Consider the following 13,011-nt stretch of genomic DNA (forward strand, 5'->3'; position numbering starts at 1 on the left):
AGATTCTTGTAACAGTTCAGTCAAAGTCCATTTAATTATAAAACAACCACAGAAAAGTAACTCTGGAATAGAGTTCTCCATTTATCTCATTGAGCTCTGGCAGTAAATTGTGCAATTTGAGTGTCCAGGTGGAAATCAGCCTGTAGATGTAATTTGTTGCATCAAAACCGTAGCAATTTATGGTGATGATCATTGTCTAATTAATGAAGGAAGGTAAAACCAAGGATTTTGAGAAATACTGATTCTGTATCACTGTATCTGCTGTTGTTTGCTTTAATCTTCTGCTTTACCCTGGGTGTGAAGTCTTGCATAAAATACTTGGTTAATGAAGTCTCGCTAGTGGCAAACCCAGTACTGCCATTGTCAGTCTTCCAAACTTTTCCTCCCTCCTTAAGGAGTTACTGTTGTCTTACAGTAAAAGGGACTAGGATTTATTTTGAGGGGTTTTTCATTTGACTTCATCCTCTACCAAGAGCATATTTCTTGGTGTTTTAATTTTTTATTCCCAGTGCTTGGGAGGCAAAAGGTGACATGGGAGCAGTTGTGAAACCCTTTCCCTGCTGCACTGGGTGAGGCTCCCCCATGAGGAGGGTTCTGCTTTCTCACCTTGTCTCTGCTGCCCAGTGCAAATTTAGAAGCATTCAGCAAAATGCTGTAGTTGCTCACTCTATTCCCTTTCCTGGGAAAAATTCTCTGAGAGGGAAGCTGCAGGATGGTGCAATAAACTCTCTTCAATATAGTCCATGTAGCCATAAATGGTGCCAAGAAATCTGGTATCTCCTTTTATTTCTAGATAGAAAAGCACTCCTCACCTCATGCAATATTTTGGGGATATAACTGCAGCCTCAGCCCTTTGTAGTTTGATAATTTTTTTAAAAAATAGAAATACTGAAAAGTAGATTAACAAAATTCCACAGTGTTAACACAGAGTTTTTGTTGGAGTGGTGGTGATGCTTTTTTTTCAGAAAAAAATAGCAAATGGGTTAAGCCACTTTGCTAAGAGAACCCTGAACAGCTCAGTTTTCTCTATTCCTTTTTATTCCACTTTTCCTTTGCCAGTTTGACTTTCTGGTCGTTTTTGTAGCTCAAAGCTGCAGCACAGTGGGACCATTACACCAGGCAGGACCCTTGGGGTGTTCTGCTCTAATACAGTGATGTTTCAAAATAAACAGTCACCTGCTCTGGTTCATTGTTTGCTGTTCATTGTTTCCATCCTGGCCAGATGGGTTATGCAGCACTTCCTCCAGTGACCTGGTTGATGGAGAAGCACTGGAGATCAGCAATCCAGAAGAATTCTCCTCTTTTCAAGACCATGTTGTGGCAGAACAGTTGACATACATGGATGTGGTATGTAGAGTATTACATATAATTATATAGATAGTACATATCTAGCTATATAAAATTATTTAATACATATTAATATTTTTAAGTTCCATTGCTCTAAGTGTAGTGTTCCAGACCAGGCCTGTTGTTGGGACACAGAACACAGCTCTGTCATGATCCCAACTGCTTCAGTCTCTGGCCTTTTTCCTTCAGTCACTCTGAAGGTGTGGTGTGGTTTGGTTTGGTTTAAAAGAAAGTGGGAATATATACTTTGTAGGCTTTTTTGCAAAATTTAATACTTGATACCTGAGAAATAGCACATTTTCACTCTGTTGCTACCTGGCCTAAACTGTCAGTGGTAGTGCTTTAATTTGCTTTGCCTGTGTCAATCTCCTTCAAATACCAATATATAAAGAATTTTCACCTCGGTCATGCAAATGCTATAAAAGTGTCCCTTATTTTCCCAGCATTGTTTAACTGGCAGTTCTTTCAGGGCATCAAGCCTATAAAGAGTGTGCCCAAGCACACATTTTAAATGAAAAGAAACCCAATATCTCTCTTTGAATGCCATATTAGATTTAAATCCAATTTGTACTGTAAACCTGCATTTCTTCTCGGGGATAAAAGAGACTTAGGAGAATCCTGCTGGCTCACCACTCCTCTGTTTCACTCTAGATGCTCTTCAAGAAAGTTGTGCCCTACCACTGTTTGGGCTGCATCTGGTCTCAAAGGGATAAGAAAGAAAACAAGAACCTGGCTCCTACTGTGAGGGCCACCATCACTCAGTTCAATGCAGTCACCAAGTGTGTTGTCAGCACTATCCTGGGGACCAAGGAGCTCAAAATCCAGCAGAGAGCCAAGATCATTGAGAAGTGGATTCATATTGCACATGTAAAGCATTTATTCTGTTTATTGCTTTTTGGGCAGGTGCCTTGGAGTAAGGGAATTGGGAGGGGAGAAGAGGGTTGTACACATTGGTCCAGGCCATCTTAACTAATTATTTCTATTTTTAACTCATTTTCTTTGTGATACCAAATGAATATTGACCTTCCCCTCCTTAGTTCTTCCCCAGTGTGGAAATGTCAAAGGTTTGACATTTCATGTCAAAGGTTTGGAGAAGTCCAGCTGGATGGTTTCTGTAGCCCTTCCCTTGTCCACTGCTGGAATCACCACTGGGGTGGTGAAGCTGTGCTGGATGGCTGGAATCACCTTCCTGTTCTCCATGTGCCTCAGCAGAGCTTCTGGGAGTTTCTTATAGCAGATTCCATGTTTCTTAGTCTTTGCATGCCTTCTTTACATTACTCTACTTTGATGATTTCTTAGATTTTTCAGAGAACATTTTGGACACTTCCATGTGGATGTGTGTTGACCTTTAAGAAGCACATGAATTCTTTCTGAGCTGTACAAAAGAAGCAGTCAGGAAAAGCAAAAGAACAGAGGCTTCCCAGCCTTGACAATGCACTTCTGTACTTCCAGAGGCAGCATTTAGTCCTGGCACCTGAGCTCTGGCAACTGCATGGTTCAGGGAACTGGTATGGGGAAAGTCTTCCACCCCTCCTGTGGCACTGACGTCTGCTTGCCTTCCTTATCATCTCATGATGCTTTATTGCCCATATGAAAGGCTTAGAAAGGTTGAGTCCTTATTTTCAACATGCAGATCTTTAGGTTGTAAAGGCACCAGCTGAAAGGGCCTTTATGGGGTAGCCAACAAGGAGGAAGAGCTTCCTCATCATCACAGGGCAAAAGGGAAGCCAGGACAGGCACTGCTCTCATCATCCTGCTCTGTGGGTGGAGAACTCTGTCCTCCCCCACTGCTGATTCAGTGCTTCTCCCCAGACTCAAGCTGGACACACAACATGCATGTGCACACTCTGCAGAGCAGCTGCACATCCCACAGCTGGGGCGTCTGCACTCAGCTGCCCCCTCCTGAAGAAAGCTGCTTGCTTTCTGCATGCAAATGAGTGTCTGGAGTCGTTAGGTGCCTCAATTAGAAAACAATCCACTCATTAAAGTGCAGTTATTGACTGACAACTCAGCCTGTAGCAACAGCATGGAGTCCCACCTTTGTTACCTCTTTGGGACTTTTGAATCCATTTTCTTGGTTTAAAAGATAAAGTGAGTGCTTTCTCTCACTGCCAAACCTCTCTGCTCCACCTAAGCCTGAGGTTCCTGAGCAGGAGCAGCCAACTTCACTCAAACAATATTTTCTTTAAAAATAAGAAGTAAAACTGAAATCACCAATATCCTGTTATGCTTAAATTTTTTTACTTCAAAGCTGTTTCTGCACAGGATTCTTTCTGGTTTTCCCCTGGTGAAGGACACAGCATGAAAACAGTTCTAAAAATTCTGTTCCATGCAAATGAAAGCATGCTCAAGTTTAGTCTGCAGTCAGTTACTGAGAACACTTAAATCCAGTATTGAATTCCTAATCTCCTTTAAATTACACAATGTGCAATTAAGTCAAGATGGTTGCAAATTGGATCTTCTAGTCCAAACTCCTGTTGTTCTGAAAAAAAGAAAAAAAAGAAAGGCTGGTAATCTGTGCCTCTGAATTCATGTTCTGCCCAACCTGAATTTCAAGTTGAACATAAAGAAAGGTCTCATCCTTAAACGTGCCAGTCCCTGAAGAAAAGCTGTTATGTGGCTTTTTTTGGCCCCAAACCATGCAAAAATAGCTTTCAGACCTGGGTTGTCCTACCACATGATCTTGAACTTGGTCTTTGTCTTACATAACTGTCCACCTGCTGCAGGTGCTGCCTTAAGCCACACTGAAATGTGGCCTGCTCATTTGCACAGACTTTTTTTTAGGTAAATAACTGGGTGAGCATGTCCTTGCCTTAGTTGTTCAATCATTTCTAATGCCTCTGCTGAACAGAGCTGCTGGTTTATTAAGATCTGACTTGTGCTTCTGCTGAAAATGCTTTACATTTGTTCAGTCCTACAAAGGTAGTAAATCCAGGTCTGTTTTCACTGCAAGGATCCTTCGGGTAATCAGCATTGTTAGGGTACTAATCAGCCCCCTAAAACATTCAGAAGCAGAAGCAGAGTTGGAATACATTCTCATCTCCATGCAGTGGTCAAATTGGCAGGTGTTTTGTCTGCTGAATTTGCATGTACAGACACCTATTCTGACGTTTGTGGGGCCTGTGCTCTTGTTCTTGAGCCACCAACTGGTTTCCAGGAGTTTCTTGAAGAGTCCCAGGCCACACTTTCCCCTTCTCCTTGCTTCCATCTGCTTTATCAGAATCTGTGCTACTCTTTTTGACAGCTGAGTTTTTCATTATCCTTTTCCATCAATGCTTTTGCCACAGAGAAGCTGTATAAGAAATGTTTATGATCCCCACTCTGCAGAAGCTGTGAAGGTTTTTCTCTTTAACACTGTAGACATACTTGAATAACAGGTTATTCCTTTGCATGTCTTTAGTTTTAATTGACACTCAGATGATTGAGGGTTTACATTTTAAATACCACATGCAAAGAGGTAAAGCCTGTTTTTACCCCTAAAGGGTAAAGGGGATTAATAACTGTAAAGAGCTTTTTAAGAAGTGTAACCTTTGTGCCTTTTCAGCCTGGCTTTGTGGACTCCATTCCACTTGGATTTTTGCTGGGAGAACTGGAAGCTGTAATAGCACAAGTACATGGAAGTGAAGAAAACAAGATAGAAATGCCAAAGCCTATGAAGTGTTTGGTGCCTGGAGGGGGGAGTGATACTTTTGATACTCCAATTTGCCTGTTCAGCAGTGAGAAGGTGTAGCAGGCAGGGCACTGCTCAGACAGAAGAGCTCTGAAGTCTTTGTAATGCTGACATTTAATGCTTCTGTGTTTCTAACCCCTCCTCTCACAGGAATGTAGGATCCTGAAGAACTTCTCCTCCTTGAGGGCCATTATTTCAGCACTGCAGTCCAACTCCATCTATCGGCTTAAGACGACCTGGATGTGTGTTTCAAAGTAAGCCTCCCCTTCAGTGCTCCTGCTTTTCATCCTCTCCCTGCTCTGCTTCTTCATGGACATCACTTCTGTTGCAAGAACCTCACGGTCCTGGGAGGTTCAGACTCCTGCTGAGCTCCTCTTTCACCCTGAGGGGACAATCTGCTCTTGGGGGTACTGGACTCTGTCCTTTTTAGCCTATTGGATCTTCCACAACCTCTTTTGAAAAGCCTTGGCATGGCTACTCCTCCAGCTCATGCACACCACTCCCAGGTCCCCACGATCTCTGCATGTTGTCCTCTCTCCCATGAAGTTTGAGGACAGCCAGCTTGCTCCAAGCCCTCACTAATCCTCTCCTGGTCCTGATGCTTCCATAAAATATATCCTCAAACTACAAAATTCGGTATTGAAGATAATATATCTTCCAGGAGAACACCTTTTTGTATTAATAATACTTCCCCTGGCATATTTACTGCCTGCCCCACAGACACCAGAAGCCTCTGTGTGAAAAGATGATGTTCTGCTTGTTCAGGATGGCAAAACCAGATCTCTTTGCCTTTGATAAATTCAAATATCATCCTGCCAGGCAGTATCCTTCTCTACTGCCTTACACAGAGGTGGGACTTGCCTTCTGCCTCCCCATGCCATCTTTTATTTATAGTGTTGGGCAACAGAAAACTATTCCTGCACTTAAATGTTTCCAGCTTTCCAGAGTGCATGGAACAGGGCAAAAATGAAGTACTTGGGTTACCTCTCAGCAATCTTTCTGTTCCTTTGTATCCCTTTACCTTTTCTTACACCCATCTCACACCTTGCAGGGTGGTTGAAAACCTGCTCAGAGTCTGCGTGCCCGTGGCATTTCTTTGCAGTGCTGTCTGATAAGGCCTGACTTGACTGGGAGCACCAGAAGATCTCAGGAAGGTTCCCAACAGATGTGTAGCTTCTCACTGGTGCATTCTGGTGGTGTCATCCTTTGTAAGCCCAACTGTTAATGATTCATGAGACAAAGGAAAACCTGATCTGGTTTTGAGTGCTTCTAGTGACCTAAATGATTTAATCTTTTTCCTGTGCAGGGACATCCTGCTGATGTATGAAGAGCTGTCCGAGATCTTCTCAGACCATGACAATTACCTGACAAGCAGGGAGCTGCTAATGAAGGTGAGAATGAGCATGAGGCTTGTGATCTCTATTAAATCTGAGCTGAAGTCTTTTTGTAACCAGCTGCCAAAGCTCATCTCTCCTTCAGTGACCAAATGTAGTGCTTCAGGGAGGTAAAATCTGCTGTTTTGCTGGGCTGAGAGCTGATTTTCTTGTTCCTGGAAGAACCTAATGGTAGTGTACCCACAAACAGCAGCGTGGATCCAGGTGAACAGAAGGTCTTGCAGCTCATCAACCCACCAGGTTGCACCACTGTAGTGCTTTTGAGTTCACTGCAACAATGCCACGGCTTCAGCTGAGGAATTAATCCAAGATGTTTATCTGACTAGCCCATATCTTTCTTAGAACTAGAAAATGGGGCTGGGAATTATGAAGAAGCAGGTTTCCTGCTCTGTGTGTGGCCACATGGACAACAAAGCAGGCACTGTCTGGAACAGCTTGACTTGTGCACTCTCCTGGGTGAACCTCAGGAACCTGAAAGGGGTGAGAAAGAAGAGCAGGGAAAGGTTATATTCTGCAGGAACTAAGAAATGGTTATGACAGGTTTCTTCTGTTTCCATTTAAAAAGTTCCTATAAACTGGGTAACCAGTTCACTCCTTGGCAGTTCTGCCCAGTCAGTCTGTCATTTCTCCCTCCTCATCCCCTGGAACACTGTTTTGCCCAGGAATAGTGGGGGAACCCATTCAAACTTTTCAGTCTGTTTTGTTTATCATCCATTTATCAACATCTGTAGGTAAATTTTAAAGTAGGTAAGACAATAGTAAGCACAGAGGGAAAAGGTGTGTTCAGAACAGCCTATTTAACTAAATATTAGAAGACAAAACAACTCAATCTGAGCCCAGCCCTCTGACTCCCAGCAAATCACTCTCACCAGCTTCCCTAAGCAGATTTGCAAAACATTCTGAAAGCAATGAGAGGAGAAAAATTCCACAGAATAGCTGGAACCTCTCCCCTGCTTTTAATCTTGGACCATTTAGAGGATTAATGTCCACTGGATCCTCAAAGTCTTTGTTTTCTTTCCCTATAAATAGCCTCTCTAGGGAAGCTGTGTTTGACCTTGCCTATCCATCCTGCAAATCCAAGTGTAGAGCAGACAAAATGCCATAGGGGAACAGGTTGACTGGGCCAGACAGGGAGCAGCTCCCTCCTAAACAGGCACTGATGGTGATTCATGTTCCAACCACTGGAAAAGCACAACAGTGACTCCAACATCCCCTGCATATCCAGGGAAAGAAAGGTTAAAGATCTATTGTGAAACAGCTCGTCCATTCACAGGAAAGCTGCAGCTGTGGGGATGGAAACCTATTGCTTTCATTTCCTGCATGGCTTTGGATTAGTCAACAAGCCACAGTCACTGGATCTCCACGTTGGTGTGGCAGCAGAAGAAAAACAGAAAAGCATTGCACAAGATGGAGATGTTTACTTGCAGGAGGCCTGATCAGGGAATGCAGCAGAAATCCTGAGGTCAGGAGTGTTGGGACAGAGTTCAGGGAAGCATCTGGACACCTGAAGTATGGCTAAGCTGCTCTGATAGGAAATGTCAGGAGATTTTTCAGCAGCACTTAGCTTTCTGTTCTACAGAAAAATTCCCTTAATAGTCATCTTGTGGGATTTTATCCAAAATTCCCAGTCAGTGTCTGAGTCCCAGAAAAGCAACACATGGTGATTTGGTGGTTTTACAGCAAATGTATTTGCTAGCCTAGCTTGTCTGGTTAAACATATTTGCAATTATTTACACAGATGTAGTTGGCAATTTACTGCTTGGAGCATCCACCAGTTGCCTTTCATTCCTTTTTGCCTCACAGGAAGCAACATCCAAATTTGCGAATCTGGACAGCAGCGAGAAGGAGAATCAGAAAAAGTCACAGAAGCGACTGCAGCTTCAAAAGAATAAGGTGTGTTTGGGATTTTTCCTCCCCTTTTTCAACTGGTAATGTGATTAACCCTAACTGGTGAATTCTGTAAGAAGCAACACCTGGAAAGGTCTTTCCCAGAGTGAGTGAGCAGGAGGTGACTGACAGATATAAACTTGTGTTAATCATTTTCAGCTCTCTTGTTTCTGTCCTACAAGAAAGAATGCCATTATCTGCTCCTGTTACCCCTTAAACATGGGAAAGCCCCACAATTTCCAGGTAGTAAAGCACAAGCTGTAAATGCTGTAGTTGTTGTGATAATCAGCTCTGGCCAGAGCAGAAGTCTCATGAAGCTTCTGACATAGCAACTTGAAAATTGCAGGGGCTCCTACAGAGATTGCTTTGTGAAATGGGTCTGGGTGCCAGTCTGCTGCTGAAAATGGCTTTTGTCTCCAAGTTGGCAATGATTTAAAAGGACAGAGGGAGAGATTTCTGGGATAGGGAGGTCAAAATGCTGAATATGATTCTTGTCTGTCTATTTGTCTGACTGGAAAAAACACAGGTCCTTTTGGATGGTAGAAACAAGTGTTCCCTTCACAAGTGTAGAGCCAGCCTGAATTCTGCAAGTGCTGGCAGTCTATATGTTTAAAATGTGAATAATTGCCATTAAAATGCAGTGGATGGCTGGGGAAGATGATCACTTTTGGAGGGAAAAGACCATGGCTTGACTGGACTGTCACATGGTATAACACATCATTAATTAAAAATCTGCTGGAATGAAGCAGAAACTGCTCCTGCAGCCTGGCCAGGACCATCCTCCTGCAGCAGATGACTGAGGGACTCTGTCCCAGGTCCCTCAGTGCTTCTTCCACAGATAGGATTCCTGGGGACCCAATGCTGGAAATCAGTGGTGGCAATATTGTAATATAAACCCACTTGGCAATATCTGTGAGAGCATCCTGCTCTCAATGGAATTTGATTGAAATTCTAAATTAGATAATGAGAATGATGTAGTGAAAAGAAAAATAATTATAAGGCTGCTCTTTGGTTAAGCAGATTACTTTTATTTCATTTTCATACACAGAAGGGTGCTAGAATTCTAATCATGATCCTTTTTCAGTTAATTAACGCAGCACTGCTCTGCTCACTTGCAGGGAGTGATGCAAGGCACAGTCCCTTACCTTGGCACCTTCCTGACTGATCTCATCATGCTTGACACAGCCCTGCAGGACTATGTGGAGGTAATCTGGGGCACTTATTTGGAACCTGAAATATCCTCCCTGCCTTCCCAGCACTGTCTGTCCTGGTATCTTCTGCTGGGTTCACCTGCAGGTCTTAAAAAAGTGCTTTCAAACAAAAAAGGAAGCCATATGCAGTCTCATTAACAAGCATCTTGTGTAGATTTGAATGCAGTTTTCTCAAGGGACAGGCTTAGCTCTTCTCTGACCCTTTGTCTTTCCTTCCAACAGGGTGGCCTGATCAATTTTGAGAAGAGACGAAGGGTAAGTTGAATGTTCTGTGATTTTGGAGTTATTGGTGCCTTCTTGTAGAGCATTCCCTTGGCAAGGGCCACTTGTCTTTTAGCAGCTGCTTTCTTATGTAAGTTCATGAGGAAAGAATGGATCCCTGACACTCTGTGAGCCTTTGCCTGCCTGTGCCTGTCCTGTGAGCTGAACCAGACCCTTGCTTTCAAGAAGGTAGTTAGTAAAGATGATCTGCTGCTGCAGGAAACTATTTGTAGGTAAAAGGCTGAGGAGAGCAAACCACAGGACTGAGAAATAAATGCTGTCAGTTTTTCCTTTCAGCTTGATCCTTGTTGGTCAGAGATAAGTAATGCTCTGTAGGAGTAAAGGTTACCTTGGTCCAAATGAAGTTGTGCCAAATCTCCATCCTGGAGCCAAAAGCAGACTTGGATTTGGCTGTGATGAGGCCACTTCCTGCACTTAACTGCTCTATAACCTGCTCTAAACAATTACAAGTTATTTTGGCAAAGTGTGCATACAAGTGGAGTTACAGAAGAGCTGCACATTCTGGTGACACACATTTTTTGTCCCTCTGGAGCAAGTGTGGGTGCACATTATGGATGCTGGGTTAAAAAACCCATTTTTATTATTTGGAAAAACTGGTTCTTGAAACAGTCACTCAACTGAAACTGAACTTCAGGGCAAACTCAACTTGTCCTGGATCCATTGTTGCATGAATGAGTTTGTTTGGTTTTATCTTGCTTTCTAATTCTAAACTTTTATTTGATTATTTCTTTTCTTAGGAATTTGAAGTCATTGCTCAAATTAAGCTCTTGCAATCTTCATGCAACAGCTACTGCTTGATACCAGACCAAAAATTCCTCCAGTGGTTCCGGAGCCAACGGCATTTAACAGAGGAGGAGAGGTGGGTGCTCAGTGCAGCTGCCAAAGCAGATGTTCTCACCCCCACACACCTTCAGGTCTCCTCTGACAGGACCTCAACACCTCCTAAAAAGCATTAGCTTTAAAAACTACTACAGGGATGTGAAATGCCCCCTTTGCCTCAGAGCAGTGTCCTCTGTGGGGCTGCAGCATCCTGTGAAGTGGCAGAACAGGCTTTCTGAATTTCTTGGCTGTTGCCACATTGAGATGTATAACTAAGAGTCTTGTCTATAAAAATTAACCCAGTGGCCTCTGTCCTGCAGTTACAAACTGTCCAGGGAGGCTGAAGCAGCTGCTGACACTCATGTCCTATCTCCAAAATCCCAGAAGAGCATGGTCAAGAGGATCAGCACGTGAGTATGATGGGGCACAGGGGCTTTGGTGTGGACCTGAGTAACTCAGAACAAGTGGTGCTCATTTCATCAGCTGCAAAACCCAGCTGTGGATGCAGAGCCTTGTGCTGCTTTAAGGAGAAAGGCACCCCTGTGTCTGAAGCTGTTCCTTTCTGTTGTTAGAGGCCATCATGAGGACTATTAATGATAAAAGAGATTAGAAACAAAGAACCCTTCCTAAGGTGTCAGGAAAAGGGATAATTTTAGTGCTGGATTAAATCCAATATTTATTGTGTAATAACTTCCCTGAATGCAGCAGCAAAACAGAGGAAATGAGGATAAAGTCTGGCCTATTACTAGTCTAAATTGCTATTGAATTGCAAAAATTCCTTGCAGGATTTTAATATGAAAATTCAGGTTAGCAAAAAAGGCATTTGATAGTGGAAGCAATCTGCCTTCATGTTGGAGAAGGAAAAAAATCATAGGGACGTGGTCCAGTGTGGTGGAATACCACAAAGATCAAACAGGAAGTGAGGAGAGAACAGGGACATGCAGCTAAGCAGACACAGGAAACAAAGAGACCAGCAGAAATTCAGGGAAAGCTGCATGGAATAAAGCAGAGCTCAAAGACTGAAGTAAAAAATATCTGCACTTGGGAGTGTGTTTGCAAATGAATATCGTAGAAAAGGAGTGAATGGCTCCTCTCTGGACTGTATTAAATCATTAATTGCATTCTGATGTGGCACCTGATGCATCCTGCTGCTCCATTTGGTGTGTTAGAGCAGTTTGTCTTCTTTGACACTCATTTCAATTCACTTGACCTGCATTTAGGAATGAGTTTCAGGGAGGGAGAGCCTTTAATTTACCCATTCTTGTGATCCCTCGTGTGTGCCTCCAGCCTCTTGAGAGACACTGGTATTTGTGGCACCTTGATTGAGGGCAGGAATTGGCAGCAGGGCAAATTTGCCCTTTAAAGCCCTTTTTCCAAGCAGGTGAACCTGAAGACTTTACCAGACCAAAGGGGAGTCTCGTGGTAGTGGGGCAGGAGCTCCAGTGCTGGCATTGCAGCTGGTGGGCACACTGGTCAGGAAGGGACTGTGCTGGTGTGTTAACAAACTCTCTGGACAAACTGTATAAACAATCTGGAGGAAATGAAAACAATAGGCCACTCCAGATAGGAAAACAAAGCAACGTGTAAGAGTTCTGTACCAAGTCACAAGTTCTGCTCTCTTCTGCTCTCACTGGCTTTTGTGCTTTTTTTCTCTTCTATACCAGACTTTTTCTGGGCACTGATGTGATCACCCCACCCAAAGAGCAGCCCCCAAAGAACTCTCCACCGGGAGGGAGCTCTGGGGAAAGCACCGACTCGGCCAGTGTTTCATCCTGTGAGTTCAATCACTCTGAAACCGAGGATGTCTGCATGACTCCCATCTCCAGCCCTGAGGACCCTCTGAAGAAGGTACAGCTGGGGGCTGGGGACCACCAGGAGTAGCTGTGAGACACCTCCATGATGCAGCACCCAACCCCCTTCTCGAGGCTCTTGGTCCTGACTAGAGCATTGCTTTCAGTGGGAACGGAGAGACCAGAGATAAATGTGTGAAAATGGGAGTGATCTGGTCAGGTTCTTGCACAATCCCTTCTGTGTTGCCTGTGCAGTGGGTGTGATCCTGTCAGGAAGCTTTTGACCAAGGCAGATGGGGAGAAAGGCAAACCCTGAGCAGGAAGGGAGCACTTTCAAGGAGAATGGCAGGGAGGGAGAGGTGTGTGTGTTTTCACTCGTGTGAAGGCTCCTACGTGGAGTGGGAGCAGAGGTGCCTGTGGCACCCTCTGCCCCTTCCCAGACAGTGCCAGGTCCTGGCTGGTCGCTCACAGCCTGATGCTGTTTGTTGGATCTGCTGCCACCTCCTGGGCTGCTCTTACTGCAGGCCCAGAGCAGCACCCAGTGAGACACAAATTGTCATTAACATGGTGAAATCAATCAAGTTCAGCTTTTCTGGAGGCAAGGAATTCCA

At 43.9% G+C, this 13,011-nt stretch overlaps 1 protein-coding gene across 1 annotated transcript in view; it reads left to right on the top strand.

The window, feature by feature from the left end:
- RGL1 (ral guanine nucleotide dissociation stimulator like 1) overlaps positions 1 to 13,011 on the top strand; it is a 61,909-nt gene that overhangs the window by 45,061 nt on the left and 3,837 nt on the right. The window contains exons 6-15 of the mRNA XM_071565121.1: positions 1,223 to 1,347; positions 1,999 to 2,214; positions 5,168 to 5,271; positions 6,324 to 6,408; positions 8,215 to 8,304; positions 9,417 to 9,503; positions 9,732 to 9,764; positions 10,529 to 10,650; positions 10,931 to 11,020; positions 12,275 to 12,458. Coding sequence (XP_071421222.1) covers positions 1,223 to 1,347; positions 1,999 to 2,214; positions 5,168 to 5,271; positions 6,324 to 6,408; positions 8,215 to 8,304; positions 9,417 to 9,503; positions 9,732 to 9,764; positions 10,529 to 10,650; positions 10,931 to 11,020; positions 12,275 to 12,458 — 1,136 coding nt within the window. The remainder of the gene's footprint in view (positions 1 to 1,222; positions 1,348 to 1,998; positions 2,215 to 5,167; positions 5,272 to 6,323; positions 6,409 to 8,214; positions 8,305 to 9,416; positions 9,504 to 9,731; positions 9,765 to 10,528; positions 10,651 to 10,930; positions 11,021 to 12,274; positions 12,459 to 13,011) is intronic.

This window comes from Pithys albifrons, chromosome 10 (assembly GCF_047495875.1).
Source record: "Pithys albifrons albifrons isolate INPA30051 chromosome 10, PitAlb_v1, whole genome shotgun sequence".
NCBI lineage: Eukaryota > Metazoa > Chordata > Aves > Passeriformes > Thamnophilidae > Pithys > Pithys albifrons.